Source organism: Cajanus cajan, chromosome 4 (genome assembly GCF_000230855.2).
Source record: "Cajanus cajan strain Asha chromosome 4, NIPB_CcT2T_4, whole genome shotgun sequence".
Taxonomy (NCBI): domain Eukaryota; kingdom Viridiplantae; phylum Streptophyta; class Magnoliopsida; order Fabales; family Fabaceae; genus Cajanus; species Cajanus cajan.
Genome location: NC_138520.1, coordinates 49,121,769 through 49,146,233, shown reverse-complemented (window position 1 = coordinate 49,146,233; position 24,465 = coordinate 49,121,769). Strand labels below are relative to the sequence as shown.

Below are 24,465 nucleotides of genomic sequence, written 5' to 3'. Positions count from 1 at the left end.
ACCAACTTTGCAAGTAAATTTCTTATTTCCTTATTATTCTTTTCAAACTCTTTTTCTTTTCTTCTCAACTCTTCCTCTCTTTTTATATTTTCCTTTTCTTTTTTTCTTAGGTACTCTTTCAATTCCCTAAGTTCATCCCTAACACTAGACCTAGTACTACGAGAATTATGACCATGGACACTAGAATGATCACTCATCTTTGATCAAGAAAAGGTTTTCACAAATTGTTTTCAAAGGGGTTAGAAAAGTTTTCACAAAGAGTGAGTGATAAAATGGTTTTCACAAAAGGTTTTCAAAGTGCAAGATAGGTAGGAAAAGGCCTAAGTGTACAAAGTGAACTTTCAAGGGGAGGTGGACTACAAAGAATCACTTAAAAACCAAGCCCTATCAAGTAAAAATCACTAAGCCTTTTCTACTTTTCTTACAAAACAATTTGGCACAACAATAAAGTGTGTGTGTGCACGTTACCCCTAGTAGGCAAATAGCAAGCCTTCTAAACGGATTTGAAGACAAAGATAAAAGCCTAAACAATTATACTACCAAAAGCTATAAAGCATGCAAAACAAAAGCACTTAAAACATAGTCTAGTCGAGGTCCTAGGTGAAGGTTTTCAAATCACCTTCAAACTACACGAAGCTAAACCAAAATGAAGAGGTTTAAGAATGGCCAATTACAAACCAAAAGAATGAAAACAAGGCCAAAGAACACAAAAGGCCGAAAAGAACAATTCAAGCAAAAATTATGAAAAACAAAAGTCTTGGTCTTCAAACTCCTCCACTTGGGGTTCCTTCACAAAGAGCAAACTTGTTAGTCCTCTCCAAGTGTTTAACACTCCTTTTGTATGGTGGAAATCCCTCCAAAGGCTAGGTTTGGATTCGGTTCATATTTAATTAGATTTGTGTCTATCATACTTATTTATGAATTAAATTTTAATATTTTAAAATAAATTATTAATAAATAAAAATAATATTATGTTACAATATAAATTATTTATCATAAATTTAAAATATAATATATATTTATATATATATATATATTTAAAAAATATCTGTTAATTCAAATTTTAAATATAATTTATATATTTAAAAATAATATTTATTTATACACATTGATTTTAATTTTCGTAATATAATTAACACTTAACTTGTATATTGCACATAATAAATAATAAAAAAACATTTTTTAGGCAAAAAATTATTTATAACAACGGATAAAGAAAATACTATTTTTAGCTTTCTCTTTTCTTAAGGCATATTACCCTTTAATTATATTTGTTTCAAATATTTCTAATTTTATCCTTATGTACTATTTTTATATTCTCTTCTTTAAATAAAACTATCATTAATGTGTAAAATTAGATCGAACAAACTCTCTTTCCATTGTAACTTGTTATAATACGTATAAAACTCATTACCTTTCTTATTTTAATTTTTTCTCTTAATTTTTATATATTAAATTTTAATATAATGAAATACATAGATGCTAGATGTGTTTCGAACCACACGTATATAAAAATATAATAACTCCACTCGGAATATATTTGAACTAACCAGAATGATGGAGTATTGAGACTTTGATTTTATGTGGTAATATGTTAAACCTGGAATCACATATCCATTAAATATTTTTTTATTTATTACACCATAAATTAAAATTAAATTTATCATACTTAATGGTAAGATTCGCGTACAACGTGTCCAAAGAATGTGTGCAGCGTCTATTGACACCATGATAGATTTACATCATTGAGAATTTTGTTTCATATATTGTATCCTTTATAGAAGCTTTCTTTGTTGTGAGCTTTCTATTGAATTATTTTTTGGTTCATCTCCTTGTGAATTGAATCATTTGTTTTATGTCACAGTGCATTTATGTACATACGTTCTGTCTTCATATATAAATGTTTGTTATAGGTGCATTCTAACATGCATTGGTTAGCTTTGACGGTTAATTTTGTTGCTAATGAGGGAAATTTATTTATTCTATTCAACAAACTATAAATACATTTATAATATAAAAGAAACAATGGTCTGTCTATAACTTGGTGCAATGGTTAATTTGTTGGTTCGAGACATGACATTCCTCATCCAAACCAAAAAAAAAAAAAAAAAAAAGACAATATGTAACTTTTACCGGCAATAATTTAATTATTCGTATTATTTTTCCATGATTTTTTTCTTTGATGAAATTTTAATTTCTTCCTTAAATATTTCTTTTCTTAAATTTAGAACATGTTTTGATATGAAATAAAATATTAAAGAAGTATTACATAAATTATAAATAATAAAATTAATATTTATATATGTTAAATGACATTAGTAATGTATTATTATTGTGAAAAGTCATGAAAAAGAATTATATAATAAAATATTATAAAAACTAAGTAAAAATTATCATGTAATAATATTAAAATAGTATTTGGGAAAAAGTCCGATGCAACTGCACATAAAATAATAACTACAAAATTGTAATAACTCAGTAGGTCATTACACTAATTGCAACACAACTACTAAATAAAGAAAAATATAAACATCATTTAACTTAGGGTTCTCGTGCATACAACACTTGGACATTTATACAATAATATATGTACAAGAGTAGAAAATTAATTTAAAACAATCCCTGCATGCATGCTTAATATCTTAAAAGATAAAGTCCTTCACTAAATGGGATTACAACACAATCCTATACATGTATTTACAAGATCTAAAAGTAGAAAGCAATAAAAATCCTAAGTTGTTAATCAAGCAATAACTAGTTGTATTAGAACAACCTCCACCAAAACACATCATCTCCTGCATGGCCTAACATCTACTTGCACTCTAGCCTAATCTTGACCTACTCTCATAATAATATGATCATCCTAGTTCTATAACATAAAAAAAGTAAGGGTAAACTTGTATACAAGGAAAATAACATATAATATAGAAGTTATCAACTAACTATATAACAACTTCATCTCAAATACACACCAAGCATAAGCTCAACTTAACAACACAAGATCAACACAAATACTTAATAAACAATGTAAGATCAATCATTTCATATCCCAACATACAAATTAATAACACAACATATTTACAACACATCGTCTTCATGACACAACATATTTATGCATTGTAGCACATTTTCCACTAAGATATCTCTTATAATAGTGGTGAACAATTTAAGTAACTTAACATAACTGAATTAACAACACAACAAGGCCTTTCATTTTTAGGTCATACAACACAACTTTTGGATATCAATCCATTTTCCACGCAAAAATGATTTCTTGAATTTTGTCACTAAAACTACAAAAGCCTAGTGCTACTGTCAAAAGCGCTGATTCACAACCATGGTCGTGGAAAGGAAACTGAGCTTGTAGAAATCTAGTGCTAAAGTGCTGATTTGAGTGCTGCATAGGTGAGGGTATATGAACGAATTTGGTCTTGGGTTCTTCATGAAAGGTGTAGCCTTGGATGTTATCTTTCCAATGACGCTGAAATCACCCAAAGCGGAGGTATAGATCTTCAGTTATGACCTTTTTAGTGAGCAAAGGTTAAGCTGTCAGCATTTAGAAAAAATGGTTGCGGTTATTTTACAATTTTTGACAAGGTAGATGATGGATTTAGGACTTGGTGTCTTCATGAGAGTTGTAGAAAATCTTATTATCTTTTATATGAGATAAGGATGAGAATGATTGGACTAGTATAACTCCTTATGAGTTATTTTAGGTGAAGGTCGTCAGTGTAGAAATATGTGATTTTGATAAATTGCATGTGATATATGTTGTATGATAGGTGAAATTGGTGAACATGAATAGAATGGTTGTCTATTGCATGTTTTGTGTTATAGGATTATAATAATAAGTATTGTAATTCTATCTTTTTGTACTTGAAATGGTGAAAGCATTGGTATGCTTTATATTATTAATATGCTATGTTTGAATTAATTGTGGGGCATTGATATGCTATTATTGTATAAATTGTTAAGCATTTGTATGCTGTTCTTGGTGGAGATGTTAAGCATTGATATGTTATTATTATATAAATTGCTAAGCATTGCTATGTTGTTATTGGGTGAGATGTTAAGCATTGGTATGTTGTACATGATTAATGTTGTTGATCTATATATGCATTAACTGGATATAATGTACATAGTAGATGTATGGTGTGGTGTGGATGCTGAGAATGCGGTGTGGCATTATAGCATGATGGCTAGGGATGGAAACGAGGCGGGTTGGGTACGGGTTTCATGATTCCCGTCCCCTTCCCCGCGACTCAAACCCATCCCTGTACCCGTACCCGTACCCACCAGGTATGTAATTTTCGTCCCTATCCCCGTCCTCATCAGGTATAGGGTATACCCGTACCTGTACCCGTAAAAAATTATTATTATTTTTTTTACCAAAAATATACACTATTTTTAAATTATTTTTTCATTATATTAAAATTATAATTAAATTATTTCTCTATCTCATATTTTAATCAAGAGATTTCTTAATAATTAAACAACTATAAATGTTTCACATTATAATAAATAATTACACATAATAAAATATTAATTTTTTTTAACATAATTCAATCGGGGATGGGTACGAGTACGGGTACGGGGCGGGTATGTATATACCCGTACCCGTACCTATACTCGGTTTAACATATCGGGTTTTACCCGTGTACTTGTACCTGGTCAAACCAGGTATTCCCCGTCAAAGTCAGGACGGGTTCGGGTATTACCCACGGGTACTAGTTTATTTTCCATCCCTAATGATGGCTAGCTTACGATTTGAGGAGAGAAAATTATTTTGAAAATTGAAGATCCCACATAGGGTATCTTAGAGTGGTGCTCGGGTAGGCCACTATTTGGAAAACCCTCCTTGAGTAGTTGTGTTTCTTGGAGTAGGTTTTGAGGTTTGTTGAGTCTCCTCCAAATCCTTAGTTAGTGGTTGAGTAAGGTAGAAGGTCGAGGGCTACAACCCTTAACCAAGTACCTAGAAAGGTAACGTGGTTCCTCAAGGATAATCAGTGGGCGAATTCCATATGTGACTTGGTAATGTATGCCAAGGTCGTGATAAGCCTATACCCAATTGTACTACTCCTGACGGTGGAATTGGACTTTTCTAGTGTAAGTGGTGAGACCCGAGAAACTAGAGGAGGGATTGGTATCCCATTTTGTTGTGATCGAGCCGGGGTTTTGGGCGTGAAAACGATTGGATTGGTTCAATAAGGTGGAAATCACTTAGACTACTCATGTTGTTAGGAGATCTCCGTAGGTGAATGTGTGACAACGCATTGGTTAATGTGTTTGCATATGATGTTTGTTGAGATGTGTTCATATGCATTTGATGTCCTTTGGGACATGATTGGGTGAGGTACATGCTTGGTTGAAATGTGATTAGTTTTCATACATGATATCTGGTGTGTTGTTGCATATTATAGACGTGTTTCTATATATATATATAGATATTTTTTTAAACTCTAGCTTACCCTTTCTATTTCCATGGTGGTTTAGACTGCAATGATCATACGTGGTATGGGAGCAGATCAGGGCTAGGCTTGAGGTGTTGAAATGGCCAGAAGTTGTGATTTTTTGATGGCGGTACTACTGATGTACCTTGTATAGGTGTGCTTGACCGACACTAGAATGTAGGATTATTTTGGGATGACTATATATATATATCATGTTTATATTTGTTTGATTTCTTCTTATATATTCATGATACTTATATGTATGGTATATTTTCTTTTACTAATCTTGTACATTCTAGTACCTTAGCTTTAGTTGCTAATGTTAGTGATTCCACAAAGTGTGGTGACTATGAAGAGTCATTACACTTTTATGGTTTTAGAGCCGGTCGAGTTTGTAGGGCACTTTGTGGGGGTGATCTCATTAGGTTTCTGTTGTGTGATCTATGTGATATATGGGGGTTGTAGTTGTGTATGGTGATGGTATAATGATTCTAAATGGTTGTTGATTTCTTGTAGAATGGTTAGACCATAGTATGATCAGATTGTTAAGGCCATGGAGATGATGGCAATGGCAATGCAACAACAATGTGCTCACTTTGCTCAGATAGAGGCAGGTAGAGTTGTAGCTGAGGCAGCTAGACTTATTGTGTCACAGGAAATGAGGGACTTGGCAGAGTTTAAGAAGTGTCACCCACCCCAATTCAAAGGGGATTCAGATCTAGATGTGGCTGACCATTGGCTGAGTGAGATGGAGAAGATCTTTGGGGTTCTTAGGTCCACTAATGAGCAAAAATTAGCTTATTCTGTGTACATGCTAGTAGAAGAGGCTGAGTATTGGTGGAGAGGCACCAGGCAAATGTTGGAAAATAGAGGTGTAGTAGTTGACTGGGAATGCTTCAGGAGAGTATTTTTGGAGAAGTACTTTTCAGATAGCGTTAGATACACTAAAGATGTGGAATTATGTGACTGCACCAAGGGAATATGACTGTTTTGAAGTATGCAATGAAGTTTGAGCATCTGGCTCGTTTCTACTCTCAGGTCATAACTGAGGCTTGGAGATGTAGAAAGTTTGCAAAGAGGTTGAGGCATGAGTTGAAGAGAGTTATTATACCTATGTCTATAGTGGAGTCTCGGGCCTTGGTTGAAAAGGCAAAGATAATTGAGAGATTGGAAGGTGGTGGTGGAGGCAAAGCTACCAGGAATTAGGAAGGATCATCAAGATCCAAGAGGGGAGGTCAGCAGAGGAGGCCCTATGATAGACCCGCTCAGCATCAGAGTGGTTTTGTAACTAGGGGACCTCAATTTTCTACTCCTCAAGGAGGTTCTCAAGTAGTGAGATGTTTTAGGTGTGGAGGAGCTCACCTTGTTCGTGATTGTTCTCATCTAGGCAATGTGTGCTATAGGTGTGGCAAGTCAGGCCACATTTCCAAAGATTGTCAAGTGAGGTCTGTTTAGGCAGGGAATGCTCCTAGGCTAGCTAGGCCTACAACTGCAGGGAGGGTTTTTGCATTGAATGGTGTGGAGGCTTCCACTTCATTAGATTTGGTGAAAGGGGAGGGTAAAACTACTGGTAAGGATGTTGTGTTTCTATTTGATTCAGGAGCTACACATTCATTTATATATGTTAATTATGTGGGGAAGTTGGGGTTATTTGTATCTGCTTTACATGTTGATTTGCGTGTTTCTACTCTGGCTTCTATTTCTGTGGTGACGTCAAAGATGTGTGTGAGATGCCCCATTGAGGTGTTTGGTAGGAAGTTCAGGGTGAAATTGATTTGTTTACCCATGGTGGATATTGACATAATCTTAGGGATGGATTGGTTGTTTGCTAATCATATCCTTATAGATTGTGCCAATAGGGAGTTGGTATTTCCTCAGGTGGATGATGAGGTGTTGATGTCAACTAGTCAAGCTAAAGATTTGTTGAGGGATGAAGTATAGTGTTTTATCCTATTTGCTAATATCAATGTAGAAACTGAAAAAGTGATCAGTGGGATTGAAGTTGTGAAGGATTTCCCGGAGGTGTTTCCGGATGAGGTGTATGGATTACCTCCTATTAGGGAGATTGAGTTTAGCATTGAATTGGTTCCAGGTGTAGGGTCAGTGTCAGTAGCTCCCTATAGGATGCCTCCAGCTGAGTTAGTTGAGTTGAAAAGACAAGTAGAGGAGTTGCTAGAGAAGTAGATGGTGAGGCCAAGTGTGTCTCCGTGGGGTGCTCCTGTGTTGTTGGTAAAGAAGAAAGATGGAGGGAGCCGGTTGTTTGTAGATTATAGACAATTAAACAAGTTGATCATTAAGAACAAATTGTTGAGCTTAGGAGAGCTTGAAGCTTAAAGGAGTTTTGATGATCTCAACATGTGTGTACAACAACAACTTATGATCACAATGTGTGTGTACAACAACAACTTGGAAGCAGAAAAACAAAGTCAAAGAAAATGTCAAAGAAAATGCTATGTAACAAGAATTAGTGTGTAAATTGTTTAGTTTGATGTGTATGCTGTGTGCATGAGCAAAATCTATATCTAAGCTAAGTAGAGAGTATATGATGATGAGTTAAAAAGGTTAAAAAGTTATTTTGAGGCTTAAAACGAAGTTTTGAAAACTAACTCAAAATAATCGATTATCGTTAAATATAATCGATTATTCCAGCAACAGGAAAAATGGGATGCCTTGCTGCAATAATCGATTATTTGCCAAAATAATCGATTATCCCAGGAATAACTCTCTGGAATAATCGATTATCCAGCAAAATAATCGATTATATTGTTCTTGGTTGGTTTCCAGAAAACCTGAAGAACAAAATAATCGATTATTCTTTAAAATAATCGATTATCTGGGTCTGAGACTTTTATAAATAGTTTGAACTTTTAGAAACTTCAGACATGAGTTAGAACTGATAATCAAATTGAGAAAAGCATTTTTGAGGAGTCTTTGTGACTATCTTGGAGAGTTTTCTTTGCGAAATCCAAGAGTAAAAACGTTTTTGAAAAACTTTGTTAGAGGATCATCATCATCATCATATTCTTGAAAGGGGAAGATTAAGATTTGCTTTTGAATTCCAGGTGAATTCGTTCCTTTATTCTGTGTGAATACTTGTAAAATCTTGAGAAGGGTTTCTCAAGTGGTAAGGTTTCTTGTAGTGGGTTTCTACAAGGGGTGCTTTCTTGGGGTCAAGAAAGTGGTTATCTTTTGTGTTGAAGTATATGCATGTGTGTGCTTGTAAACCTTCTTCCTTGAGATAGTGGAACAAAATCTTGATCAGGTGCTGATTGAGGACTGGATTTAGGTCACATGTGGAGTGGCTGAACCAGTATAAAAGACTTGTGCAATCTTCTTCTACCTTATCTTTTACTTTGAGTAATTTCTTGGTTGAACATTAAATAAGATAATTCTTGATTAACATGTGTGTGTGAATATTGATGGTTTAATCTGAATTAGAGCATTGCATTTCAACCTCATTGTTTTGTAATCAAGAAAGCATATTGCATTCATACTTTCATAACAAGTCTTTAAAGAAGCTTCATTTGAAAATTCGGTCTTAGAAAAGTTTAAGTGAAATAAAGATCCTAAATACTCTGATAATTTTTTAAAAGGTCATAGAATCCAATTCACCCCCCCTCTTGGATTGTGCCATTCTTTTCTAACACAAATATCCACTTCCTAGGATAGATGACTTGATGGATCAACTTAAAGGAGCATCGATGTTCTCCAAGATCGACTTAAGGTCAGGTTATCACCAGATTATGGTGAAGGAGAGTGACATACCTAAGACTGCATTCAAGACTAGGTATGGTCACTATGAATATGTTGTGATGCCATTTGGGGTGACCAATGTCCCAACAGTGTTCATGGATTACATGAACAGAATCTTCTGGCAATTTTTGGATAATTTTTTGGTGGTATTTATTGATGATATCCTTATTTATTCCAAAAATCCAGAGGAACATGGAAAACACTTGAGGTTGGTGTTGGAAAATTTGAAGGAGAAATAGTTGTATTCGAAGTTGTCAAAATGTGAATTTTGGTTGAAGGAAGTGAAGTTCTTGGAACATGTTATTTCAGCAAAAGGAATTGTAGCTGATCTGGTTAAAGTGGAGTCAGTGTTACAATGGAAACGCCCAAGGACTATCACAGATATTAGGAGCTTTGTGGGTCTAGTGGGATACTATAGGAGGTTGGTTCATTGAGGGATTCTCCAAGATAGTAATGCCCTTAACCTAGTTGACTAGAAAGGATCAGCTTTTCATTTGGACGGATGCATGTGAACAAAGTTTGGAAGAGTTGAAGAGGAGGTTGACTACTTCTCCTGTGTTAGTGTTACCTGACTCTAGTGAGTCATTTGAAGTGTATTATGGTGCTTCTCACCAAGGATTAAGGTGTGTTAAGTCAAACGAAGCAACTCCCAGTAAGGTTTTGAATGAGACAAATATAATGCATATTGTTATTTCTAACAAGTGTGTTAGTGTTTCAGATAAAGACATAAGTACAGGCAAACTGAAGAATAAAGAATATACATGTATTACCATCTACACCAGAACCAAGAAGATATGAGCTAAGCGCTGGATAAAGGCTGATCAAAAGAAGGAAATACACCAGACGAAGACACCCACAAACATAGACACAAAGGAAATAAAGAACAAAGCATGAGTAACCAAGATGAAGGACAAAAGCTAACGAGATGTCAGATGAGGAGATCAAACAATCAAACAAAATCAAGCCCAACACAAAAAGGAAAATAATGAAGGCTCAGATGATACAAGACCATGAACGATGGACAAAACTAAGTCAAAGCATCCTAGACGAAGTCAAGAGCCTGCACAGCTGACCAGACGAGACTCAAATACACAGACGAAAACTAAGAAGGCTAGATTGCGTTTGAAGTCACAACGAGAGGAACTACCTAGCATCCACACCCTCAGAAGAACACATGAAGTCATCAAAATAAAAGAAGAGAGAAGAGAAAAATGGACTAGCGCTTATCCACAAATCAAAGCTACATGTGTCAGAGCAAGTACACCTACTAGTCAGCAAAGGACAATGCCTCTGTAGCTACAATACCATGAGAGTACAGAGATATCTAGGTCATGATTAATGTCAAGCATAGAAGTAAACAAATAGTACAAATGACTTCACGTAACCCAGAATCACTGAGAAAACATTTAATGCAAGATAAACTACATTAAATACAAAATCTACAAAGCCTAGACAAACTGAACAAATCAGAAAATGGCTGATAAAGCATCAAGACTAGGTCGAATCAAAAATAGAAGAACGGTCAACAAACACTAGGTGAAGCCTACTATAAGATGAAACCTTGGAGTATCAGATGATAAGCCAGAATAGGACTAAAGCGTGAACAAGGCAAACATTGGTTGAACATCAAGTGAAGCCAGATGGTCAAATTGACGAATAAAAAATCAAGGCAAGGTACGTCATCAAAATCAGACAACTAAAGTCAACAGAATAGACAAAGAGTAATGAGTGCACTAGACAACTATGGATCAAATATCAAACGAAGGTGTGTCAAAAGAAAAATTCAAGCGCGATAAGAAGTCAGATGAAGGGAGGTCAAGAATGGAGTCAACAACATGTAAAGGACAGCACAGACCAAAGAAGAACTTAGACAAAAACAAAGTCCATCTACAGAGTTGACTAGACTAAAGGAGAAGTCAATGCATAAATACTCAGACGAAGCTCAAAGTTCTAAATTACACATTGACTAGTCTAATCAGTGAAAGTTAGACGAAGATCCATAACTTGAGAAGTACATGAAATGATCAGACGAAGACGAAAATTATCATGAAGAATAGAATCAGATCTTAGAGGAAAACTCAGACACCGTCCATAATCACACAAGAAGCTCTCAATGTTAAAGGAAAGAAAGAAGAAGATGAGAAATGAGTCAAAAGAGAAAGCATGCATGTGTCAGAAAAAGTGCATTACTTTTTCAGATAAGGACAACGACTATATTGTTGCATGACCAGAAAAGGACAAAAAGGTTCCTAGGTCTTAGCTAAGGTCAGACACACAAGCTAACAAATGAAGAAAATTACACACAATGTCCATGAACGGGAAGAAGCATTTAATGGAAGAACCTGAGCATTAAATGAAAAGACCAAACTAGTTATGAACGACTATATTTGCTTCAACGGACACTTGCAATGGGCAAATTCTACAAGACTGTATATATATCACTACTTCAAACCTTGAAGGGTTGGCTTTTCGAAAATGAATAAAAAGTGATATCAAGTCCATATAGCAACGAAGCCAGAAACAGAGCATATAGAGTAGAATGTACCTTAGTGTATTTCTCTTTGTAGACTAAGGAGTTCTAAGTGTAACTTAGGAACGTGTACCTTAGGGAGTGTAATAATTTATGTATCCTCTCCGTGAGAGTAAACCACACTCAATCATTGCAAAAATTAAGGGTGCAAATCTTAGTGAGTGTATCAATCTGTGTATCCTCTTTGTGAGAGTAACCCAAACACTCAAACCTGATTATACGTCTATCATCTGTAAAGCCTGAAGAGGTTAGGAAAAGAATACTTGTAAAGCCAAGAGAGGCTAGTCAAAGAATACTCACTACTAGCCAGAACTGGCTGATAAGAATATACTAGCGTTGACGAGTGAAGCCGATGGGCCAGGAGTGGTCTAAAATACTTGGGGAACTAGAAGTGGTTTAAGAATACTAGAGCTGGTGAGTGAAGCTAGCCAACCAGGAGTGGTTGAGAATACTCGTGACCAGGAGTGGTCGTGACTAGGATGGTCTAGAATACTCAAGACCTAAAGAGGTCGAGAATACTTGGACCAGGAGTGGTTCTGACCTGGGTGGTCCATAATACTCACTAGGAGCCTGAAGAGGCTGATTAAAGAATACTAGCGCTGGTGAGTGAAGCTGGCAGGCCAGGAGTGGTCGATAATACTTGGACTAGGAGTGGTTCTAACCTGGGTGGTCCATAATTCTCACTACTAGCCTGAAGAGGCTAATAAGAAAATACTAACGTTGATGAGTGAAGTCGATGGACAGAAGTGGTCGAAAATACTTTTGTACTTCATTGAAAATATAGTGGAACCCTTCTATTGAAGGAAACTAGACGTAACTCAGATTGAGCGAACTAGTATAAAAACGCTTGCACTACTTATTGATAATTCATATGTAAATTTTACTTAACTGTCAAATCATCTTATAAAAATTTTGTCCAGCATTTATTCTTCATTGAAACCAATTTTCAAACGCAGACACAAACCTTTTTTAGCTTATTTATTAAACTGAAAGTTTCATCTACTACTTGTTTCCAAAACGTAACCATCTTTAAACGGAAGATACACACTTTTAACTTATTACTTTAAGAAACATCTTCTTAAAGCAGATGATAGAACTCTCAAACGCAAACACCCTTTGCTAAGAAAATTATGCAGAATCATCATATGCTTAAAAATATATTCTCATTGGAGGAACAAATGACTTCTTGCGAAAATGGTTTAAAAATTCTCCTTATTCACACACACACACATATTCAACCCGCCTTTTATGTGTTTTCATCTAACTTCAAGGTGTGTGTTGATGTAGAATAGGAGGGTAGTTGCATATGCTTCAAGGAAATTGAAGAATCATGAGAGGAATTACCCTGCTCATGACTTAGAGTTGGCAACTATTATTTTTTCCTTGAAGATATGGAGGCATTATTTGTATGGTGCTAAATTCAGTGTCTTCAGTGATCACATGAATTTGAAGTATTTGTTTGATCAGAAGGAGTTGAATATGAGACAGAGACGGTGGATGGAATTTTTGAAGGATTATGATTTTCAGTTGATGTATCACCCAGGGAAGGCCAATATACTGGCGGATGCCTTTAGTAGGAAAACCATCCACATGTCTACCATGATGGTGAAAGACTTAGAGTTAGTAAAGAAATTTAGAGATATGAATCTATGTGTGGAGTTGGCTGAAGATCACATTAGTTGTGGGATGACCACCAAAACTAGTGAGTTCTTGAAGCAAGTTGGGTTGAAACAGTTGCAAGATCTTGAGTTGGTGAAGACTTTTGGGTTGTTAGGCACATAAAAAGCAGTTGGTTTTGAGTTGGGTGGAGATGGAATTTTGAGGTTTAAGGACAGAATTTGTCTACCTCAAGATTTTGTGTTGAGGAAGGTTGTGTTGGAGGAAGGCCACAAGAGTAAGTTTAGTATACATCCAAATATGGCTACGATGTACCAAGACCTCAAGAAGATTTTTTGGTGTTCTGGTATGAAGAGAGACATTGCAGAGTATGTGGCGGCCTGTTTGACTTGTCAGAAGGAAAAGGTTGAGCACTAGAAGCTTGGTGGTTTGTTGTAGATGATAGAAATTCCTGAGTGGAATTGGGATAGTGTCATGATGGATTTCGTTGTTGGGTTGCCTAGGTCGACTCAGAACAACGATGCTGTTGGTCCCTACGGTTAGAATCTAGAAGGGGGGGTTGAATAGATTCTATGTTAGTTTTCCTTTTCTTGTTTGCTTTCTAAATCTTTACCAAACAAATCTTGATTTAAAACAAACCTTTAAACATAAAAAGTAATTCAGAGTTATATATGCACAGCTTATCCAACAAGATTTGAATAACACAATTAATACAAGATATGTAAAGATTGAATTTATCAATTACCAAGAATCTTTAAAGTTCAGTTTCTGCAGATAATGTTTTTCTTCATACAACATTAATCAAGAAACTTATACAGAATGTAAAGAGTGTAAGAGTTAAGAAAATCATGCACCAAGATATATACTGGTTCAGCCATCCAAAGGCCTACATCCAGTTTCAGATTTAGATACACCTCTAAATCCAGTCAAATCCACTATTGATATTCTTTACATGCACCCTGCACAAGCAATATCCAATCAATGAATTTAACAAGCAAATCTTGACACCCACAAGATTAACAAACCATTTCTTGACTCCACAAGAAACATATAACCCAAGAATATTGATCCCACAATATCCTACTTGAGAAAAACCTATCTCAAGATTCCTCTTTACACAACTCTTCCAGAGATTCTCTAATCTCAAGAGTTAAAACCATTCAAACAATAACAAAAGATCAGAAACGAGTACACCTGTTCGTGTAGATATGATCTTCAACAACGTAAACCAGTTTAGAATGAATTTTCTATATGAACTTCATCTTCTTGAATTGATCTTGCACACTTCTTTTTCTAAAAGTTGATTTTCAGCAGATATGTTCTTTCTTTCTTTTTCAGAAAATCTTTTTCTCTTTTGCAGTAATGTGTATTCTAAAAAAAAAGTCTCTCTTGTTCGTGTAAGTATCTCTCTTTTTTCCGTGTGTGAAAATTCTCTTTTAAAAGCTTCAGTTTTAATCTTATTTAAAGACAATTTTTCATGTGCAAGGAAACAGTTATTTCAGTTATATTCATAACGGAGATAATCTATTACCTGTGATGGTAATCTATTACCACGAGTTAGAATAACTGAACTAATTATTTCAGCTCCTGTTTTAATCTATTACCTAACATGGTAACCGATTAACACGATGCCAAAATAACACAAAACTCACATTTGGAACAGAGGTAATCGATTACTTTAAAGAGATAATCGATTAACACGATCCTTTTTCCTCTTGAAATCATCAGAATCAGTTTGGTAATCTATTACCACACATGGTAATCGATTATTCCGGTATCAATCAGTTTTTCAACATGAGTCAGGTAATCTATTACCAGTTCAGGTAATCTATTCCTTAACTCAGAAAATTTCTGATGTTTTCAAGTTTTCATTTAAAGTCTCAAACACTCAGTAAATTAATACTTCATGTTCTCAACAATGAATGAAATAAGAAAAATGAGTATTATGATATTTTCACCTTCATGTTAATTACTAATTTTTAACACATAACAAACAAACACATACAAGCCTAATCTTTTAAACAATCAATACATTATCCTTTTGACATAGGCTTAAAATAAAAAGCAACATGAGCAAAACATCAAAACTAAAACTTCTAGGGAACATCTTCCAGATGTAGATTCTTCAATCTTCAACAATCTCCCCCTTTTTGGTTTTGATGAGCCAAACTCTTCATGTTGACTTTCAGGATCATCATGTTGTTTTGTTTCACTTGTTTGTTTGAAATTTGAACTTGAATTTGAACCTGCATATGTCTAGAACAAAAACTTCCATACAAAGCATTATGCAGTTCTATTTCCATTTCTTTCTTATACAATACATAAACAACCATATAAACATTTAATCAGTTTCTCATGAATTTCTCCCCCTGTTTGGCTTAACCAAACCAAAAAAAAAACAGAGTAAACAGAGAAATAACATGATACTTATGCAACAAAAACAACAAGCACTTAATAAGACTTTCATCATATAAGCATTAAAAATGTTCAGAAGCATACAAATACTACAACTATTACAAACTTTAAGTCTGAAATATAAATCAAAGTATTTATGCAGAACAAATTAAAATGCAGTGCCTAAAATGTAATGCATAACTAAATTTCTTCAGGGTAGGGTATGTTCATCGCATCCAGTCGTTCAGATATAGATTCAAGACAAGCCTTCAGCTCTTGATAATCTCTTCTCTGAGTTTCTCTGATGTCATCTAGCTTTGCCAGAACAGATAGCTCAAAAGTAGAAAGAGGCTTGGCTCTTCAGCTCCTTCCTCTTCTTCAGTTTGAACTTCAGGTTGAGACGGCTCTGTAGTCTCAGCAGTAGGACCATCTTCCTTTGCTATCCAACCAGCATCTGTTTTCACTAGCTTCATCATTTTCAGAGCTCTATCCTTGATATCATGAACATCTCTGGTGACCTCTCTTGCTTCACCAGTTAAGGGAACTTTATAGAACACCAATACCTTGCTTATGAACACAGCATATGGACACTTGCAGTCCATTAACCTCCTTGTCTTTAGCATTATGTCTTCTACCACATATACCCAATCAACTTGAATGTTGTTCTTAAAAGCTGCGAGCAGTGCCATATCTTCTTCACTGATTTGTGCGTGATTGCTCCCCCTTGCTGCCAGAATCCAAACAATTACATAATGTAGGAGTCTATCTTCCACTCGTAGACCTCCAGCATTATATGTAATTTTCCTCTTTTCTTTTCTTTTGTATTCTTTATTAGCCTCCCAGGCTGAAACATCCCTCAGCATACTCATAAAAAACGTATCTTTACCTATTGAGAAATTTTTCATCTTTAATTCATTGAAGGTAGGTTTAATACCATTTCTGGTTAATCCACCAATCTTCAAAAATACATCAGCAGATAGAGTAACTTTTATTCCTTTAACTTCTGAAACCAAAGCACCATTTTCATCTCTTCCCAAATTTGAGTAAAAGACCCTAACAAGATCAGGGTAGTACAGTCCACTTAACCCAACAAATTTGCTAACTCCTTGACAAGATAACAGAGTAGGAAATGTAAAACCTTGCTCTATAAGCCAAGACGAGTAGAGTACCTTTGGAGCCACAATGTCTTTGCAAGCAAAAGACTCATTGAAAGTTTCCTCTTGAGACTTCCTTGTGAACCATGAATGAGAATATTCTTCTTCAGGTTCTGGACGAGAGGACTCTTGTTTCTTCTTTTTAGATGTACCTTGACCTTGAGTAGTAGGACGAGGGTAATCTCTGTTGGCTTTGTGCTTTACACGCTTTCCTTTGCCAAGACTTTCCATGAATGGGGCTTAGGGTTAGGTTTTGAAAGAGATTTTGAGATAGAAAAGGGAACCAGGGGTTTCGTTCGTTTTAGTTTGAAGCAAAAATGGAGAGAGTTTTGAATTAATTTGAATTCGAAACAGATTTAAAGAGGGTTTTTGAGTACTTAAAAAAAACACAGGGGTTCGCGTCAGGTAATCGATTAACCCAGTTGGTAATCGATTATCTCGCAACTGAAACAGGGTAATTATGCAAGTGAGTGAGTGGTAATCGATTAACCCGCATGGTAATCGATTATCACAGTGGGTATGCATAAGAAATTGCATCAAAGTAGCAGAGGTAGTCGATTACTGAAAATTGATAATCGATTACTGCTGTTGATTTTTCAGCAATTTCTTCATTTCTTCCAATGGTAATCGATTAATCCCGATAGGTAATCGATTATCACAGAGAAATGTGTGCAGATACAGGGCATACTGTGTTTTGTGTGATTTCCTATTATGAGTGCACATACATCAAGTTTAAACCTATAAGTGCTTAGCAATTTCATGCATATTCACACAATCATACTTTAATTATGAGATTTAGGATAGATTGGACTCACTAATGATACCAAGATTGGTTCTTAGCTTGAAAAATCTTTCCTTTGGTAGAGGCTTTGTAAAGATGTCAGCAAGTTGATCTTCTGACATTATGAATTTGATGTCACAGTCTCCTTTCTCTACATGATCTCTGATAAAGTGATGTCTAACTTCAATGTGCTTAGTTCTTGAGTGTAGAATAGGATTCCTTGAAATGTTAATTGCACTTGTGTTGTCACACTTCAGTGGTATGTGATCAATCTTCAAACCAAAGTCTTGAAGTTGATGTTTAAACCAAATTGACTGAGCACAGCAGCTTCCAGCAGCTATATACTCAGCTTCAGCAGTTGAGAGTGCTACACAAGCTTGTTTCTTGCTCTGCCACGATATGAGACATTCTCCAAACGTGTGGCACGTTCCACTTGTACTTTTCCTATCCAATTTACAACCAGCAAAATCGGAGTCAGAGTAACCAGTTAAAGATGGAGAAGTACCTTTAGGATACCACAATCCAACATTGATTGTGCCTTTCAAATACTTCAGTATTTTCTTTACAGCCTTCAGATGTGATTCCTTTGGTTTTGATTGGAATCTAGCACATACACATACACTGTACATGATGTCAGGTCTGCTAGCTGTTAGATACAGAAGAGATCCAATGATCCCTCTATACATTGATTCTTCAACATCTTTTCCTGCAATATCACTATCTAGATAACAATTAGTAGACATAGGAGTATTTGATATCTTACAATTCTCCATATCAAATTTCTTTAACAGTTCTTTGCTATATTTAGTTTGATGTAGAAAAATTCCATTTTCCATTTGTTTGACTTGTAGTCCTAGGAAGAAGCTTAATTCTCCCATCATAGACATATCAAACTCCTTCTGCATATTGGAAACAAATTCTCCACAAAGAGATTGGTTAGTTGATCCAAATATTATATCATCAACATAAATCTGAATCAGCAGAATATCTTTTGATTTTCTCTTTATGAAAAGAGTTTTATCAACATTACCTCTTTGAAAGTCATGAGTTAGTAGAAACTTACTCAGCCTTTCATACCATTTCCTTGGAGCTTGTTTCAGTCCATACAAAGCTTTCTTGAGCTTGTAAACATGCTTAGGTAATTTGCAGTCAACAAAACCAGGTGGTTGAGCTACATAAACTTCTTCATCAATTAAACCATTTAAAAATGCACTTTTCACATCCATTTGATATAGTTTGAAATCAAACACACAAGCAAATGCAAGTAAAAGCCTAACAGCTTCTAATCTAGCAACTGGAGCATATGTTTCACCAAAGTCTATACCTTCCTGTTGATTGTATCCTTTGGCTACTAATCTAGCTTTATTTTTAACTATAACACCTTCTTCATTTAGTTTGTTTCTGAAAACCCATTTTGTACCAATGATATTCATATTCTTATTGAAAGGAACTAAAATCCAAACATCATTTCTTTTGAATTGATTCAGTTCATCATGCATGGCCATTATCCAGAATTCATCTTTTAATGCATGTTCCACACATAATGGTTCAATTTGAGAAACAAATGCCATATCATCACTTAGAAGATTAAAAGAGTGTCTAGTAGAAACTCCCTTATTTATATCTCCAAGAATGTTATCCAGAGATAGATCTTTGGGTTTCCTCCATTCTTTGGGTAGTGATGTGTCTTCAGATGGTGTTTTCTGCTGTAGTTCCAGTTTTTCTTCTTCTTGTGTAATACTGTCACCTATCTCATCTTCATCATTAAGAGATTTTCCTTTTTCAAGGATGTTAGTTTCATCAAAAGTAACATGTATAGATTCTTCAACAGATAAGGTACTTTTGTTAAAGACTCTATATGCTTTGCTAATTGCAGAATATCCAATAAAAACTCCTTCATCAGCCTTAGCATCAAATTTTCCAAGAGTGTCTTTTCCATTATTCAGAACAAAACACTTACAGCCAAACACTTTAAAATGTGAAATGTCAGGCTTTCTTCCTTTGTAAAGCTCATATGGTGTTTTCTTTAAAATAGGTCTAATCAAGATTCTATTTAGAACATAGCATGCAGTGCTTACTGCATCAGCCCAAAAGTATTTTGGTAAACCATTTCCATTTAACATGGCTCTTGCTAGCTCTATTAGAGATCTATTTTTCCTCTCTACAACTCCATTTTGTTGAGGAGTTCTAGGGACAGAAAAATTGTGATTAATACCATTTTCTTCACAAAAAGTTTGAAAAGATTCATTTTGAAATTCACCACCATGATCACTTCGCAAAGATTTAATTTTCAAGTCCTTTTCATTCTGAATTCTTTTTGAAATGATTCTAAAGGCTTTAAAAGCATTGTCTTTATGGGATATAAATGCAACCCATGTGAATCTGGAGTAGTCATCAATGAGAACTAAAGCATAAGTGTTTCCACCTAGACTTTTGGTTCTTGATGGTCCAAAGAGATCCATGTGCAAAAGTTCCAGCGGTCTAGAGGTTGACATAACTTTCTTTGATTTAAAAGAAGCTCTAGTCTGCTTTCCCTTTTGACATGCATCACAAAGTCCTTGTTTAGAGAACTTGATCTTTGGAAGACCACTAACAAGATCTTTAGATGCAAGTCTATTTAACTGATCTGCATTTATATGTGCAATGCGTCTATGCCATAACCATGTTATATTATCATGTGATGTGAGACAAGAATTGGATGATGAATGCTCTAAGTCTAAGATGTATATGTTATTGACTCTTTTTCCTATAAGCAGGACTTCATTTGATTCCTTATCACAAACCATACAACATTGATTATTAAAAGAGATATTGTAATTTTTGTCACAAAGCTGGCTAATACTAAGCAGGTTATATTTGAGACCTTCTACATACAGGACATTTTCAATGAGAGTATTGGAATTGTTACCAACACTGCCTGAGCCTAGTATTCTGCCTTTGTTGTTATCTCCATATGTTACAGATCCTCCTTCTTTTTCCTGTAATGAGATAAATTTGCTTTTATCTCCTGTCATGTGTCTTGAGCAGCCGCTGTCTAAGTACCACATTGATTGCTTTGCTCTCAAGCACACCTGCAACACAAGTTATTCAATTTGATTTTGGTACCCAATGGATCTTGGGTCGTGGAGAATCAGTGAGTACATAATCTAATTTCTTAATCCATTTATATTTTCCACTAGGAATGCCAAATTTCCTTATCATGCATCTGTAGTAGTTATGACCAGATTTCATACAATAGTTACATGAGTGGGAATTAATGGATTTCATAACATTAACATTCTGTTTTTCTTTATCCTTTGCTTTTAATGCAGCATACAATGTTTCACAGTTCTCACATGGTGACTTTAGTTTAGAGATATCTGAAAGTAGTTTCCTGTTATCATTCTCTAAATCAGAAATTTTATCTCTCATGTGTGTCATTTTCTTTTTGTAAACATTATTTGATTTTTCTAATTTCTTTGCTTCAGCATACAGTTCAGCAAATGCATTTTGCAATTCATCATACGAGTCAATAGATGAGTCAGAATCATATACCTCATAATCTGAATTATGTTTGGTCATGAGACAGAGATTTGCTTCCTGATCCTCATCACTATCACTTGAAGTTGTTGAGGCATTCTCTTCCCATGCTATGTATGCTTTCTTTTTCTTTGATCTGAACTTTTGTTTCGTCTCCTCATTCTTTTTCAGGCTTGGACAGTCAGCTCTCATGTGTCCAGCTTTTCCACATTCAAAACATTTGAACTTTGGAGATGAGTTTTCATTCTTCTTGAAGGATTTCTTCTGACTGGAGAATCTCTTATTGTTGTTCTTCCTTCTCATGAATTTTCTGAAATTCTTCACCATTAGATTTAATTCTTCTTGTTCAGAACTTTCATTGCTGCTATCCTCTTCATCACTTGAGGATTCTTTTACCTTTAAGGCCAGACCTTTTGCCTTTTTATCTTTTTGTTCTTCATCAGCAATCCTTGACAGATCCATCTCATATTCTCTTAGCTTTCCAAATAACTCAGCACTTGTCATCTGAGCTAAGTTCTTTGACTCTGTAATTACTGTGACAGTTGGTTGCCATCTTCTGTTTAGTGACTTCAGGATTTTGACATTTACTTCTTCTTCCACGAAGTCTTTCCCTAATCCTTTTAGGTGATTTATTATGTGAATGAACCTCTTTTGCATATCCATGACAGTTTCACCTTGATTCATTCTGAAGGTTTCATATTCCTGAATGAGTGTGTTCTTTCTAGCTCTTCTCACTTCTGGAGTTCCTTCATGTGTTACTTGGATTAAATCCCAAGCTTCCTTTGCTGTAGAACAAGCTGAAATTCTAAAAAATTCATCAGAATTTAGTGCAGAATGTATGATATTTAAAGCTTTTGCATCATTCTCTGCTCTTCTAATTTCACTTTGATCCCAGCTATCATATGGTTTCTCAATTTCTTTTCCTCCCTCTATCTTAGTGGGTATTTTGTAATCTGTGATTACAGCCTGCCAAATATTTCTATGAACAGATTCCATGAAAATTTTCATTCTAACTTTCCAAAAGGGATAGTTATCTCCACAAAACAATGGGGGTCTGTTTATAGAAGCACCTTCAGCAAACGGTAATTGATTACCAGCCATCTAACCTTTCTAAAGATCTAGTCTTGAATGTTTTACAAGATACAGCTCTGGTACCAATTGTTGGTCCCTACGGTTAGAATCTAGAAGGGGGGGTTGAATAGATTCTATGTTAGTTTTCCTTTTCTTGTTTGCTTTCTAAATCTTTACCAAACAAATCTTGATTTAAAACAAACCTTTAAACATAAAAAGTAATTCAGAGTTATATATGCACAGCTTATCCAACAAGATTTGAATAACACAATTAATACAAGATATGTAAAGATTGAATTTATCAATTACCAAGAATCTTTAAAGTTCAGTTTCTGCAGATAATGTTTTTCTTCATACAACATTAATCAAGAAACTTATACAGAATGTAAAGAGTGTAAGAGTTAAGAAAATCATGCACCAAGATATATACTGGTTCAGCCATCCAAAGGCCTACATCCAGTTTCAGATTTAGATACACCTCTAAATCCAGTCAAATCCACTATTGATATTCTTTACATGCACCCTGCACAAGCAATATCCAATCAATGAATTTAACAAGCAAATCTTGACACCCACAAGATTAACAAACCATTTCTTGACTCCACAAGAAACATATAACCCAAGAATATTGATCCCACAATATCCTACTTGAGAAAAACCTATCTCAAGATTCCTCTTTACACAACTCTTCCAGAGATTCTCTAATCTCAAGAGTTAAAACCATTCAAACAATAACAAAAGATCAGAAACGAGTACACCTGTTCGTGTAGATATGATCTTCAACAACGTAAACCAGTTTAGAATGAATTTTCTATATGAACTTCATCTTCTTGAATTGATCTTGCACACTTCTTTTTCCAAAAGTTGATTTTCAGCAGATATGTTCTTTCTTCTTTTTCAGAAAATCTTTTTCTCTTATGCAGTAATGTGTATTCTAAAAAAAAAGTCTCTCTTGTTCGTGTAAGTATCTCTCTTTTTTCCGTGTGTGAAAATTCTCTTTTAAAAGCTTCAGTTTTAATCTTATTTAAAGACAATTTTTCATGTGCAAGGAAACAGTTATTTCAGTTATATTCATAACGGAGATAATCTATTACCTGTGATGGTAATCTATTACCACGAGTTAGAATAACTGAACTAATTATTTCAGCTCCTGTTTTAATCTATTACCTAACATGGTAACCGATTAACACGATGCCAAAATAACACAAAACTCACATTTGGAACAGAGGTAATCGATTACTTTAAAGAGATAATCGATTAACACGATCCTTTTTCCTCTTGAAATCATCAGAATCAGTTTGGTAATCTATTACCACACATGGTAATCGATTATTCCGGTATCAATCAGTTTTTCAACATGAGTCAGGTAATCTATTACCAGTTCAGGTAATCTATTCCTTAACTCAGAAAATTTCTGATGTTTTCAAGTTTTCATTTAAAGTCTCAAACACTCAGTAAATTAATACTTCATGTTCTCAACAATGAATGAAATAAGAAAAATGAGTATTATGATATTTTCACCTTCATGTTAATTACTAATTTTTAACACATAACAAACAAACACATACAAGCCTAATCTTTTAAACAATCAATACATTATCCTTTTGACATAGGCTTAAAATAAAAAGCAACATGAGCAAAACATCAAAACTAAAACTTCTAGGGAACATCTTCCAGATGTAGATTCTTCAATCTTCAACAGATGCTATCTAGGTGATTGTTGATAGATTGACAAAGTGTGCGCACTTTCTTCCCATCAACAATAAGTGGTCCTTGGAGAGGCTTACATAGATGTATATTAGGGAGATAGTGTGGTTGCATGGTGTGCCTTCCAATATTATCTCTGTTAGAGATCTAAGGTTCACTTCTAGATTTTGGAAGAGTTTACATCAAACTCTAGGAACACAGTTGAGGTTGAGTTTCGCTTATCACCCACAGACGGATGGACAATTAGAGAGGACGATTCAGTCTTTGGAGAACTTGTTGAGAGCTTGCATTCTAGATCATCTAGGTAGTTAGGAAGAAGTGTTGCCTCTAGTGGAGTTTACCTATAACAATTATTATTATGCAAGTATCGGTATGGTGCCTTTTGAGGCTCTATATGGCAGGAGGTGTAGGACACCATTATGTTGGTACTATGAGGGTGAGTCAATGGTGGTAGGGTCAGAGTTGGTTCTACAGACTACTGAGAAGGTG

At 34.9% G+C, this 24,465-nt stretch overlaps 1 protein-coding gene across 1 annotated transcript; it reads left to right on the top strand.

Moving 5' to 3' along the window:
* The first annotated feature begins 6,431 nt into the window (after positions 1–6,431).
* On the top strand, positions 6,432–7,634 carry LOC145957337 (uncharacterized). Its single transcript, XM_083073571.1, has 3 exons — positions 6,432–6,636; positions 6,910–7,356; positions 7,423–7,634. The coding sequence occupies exons 1-3, from the start codon at positions 6,432–6,434 to the stop codon at positions 7,632–7,634; spliced, it is 864 nt and encodes a 287-aa protein (XP_082929697.1).
* Positions 7,635–24,465: the final 16,831 nt, after the last annotated feature.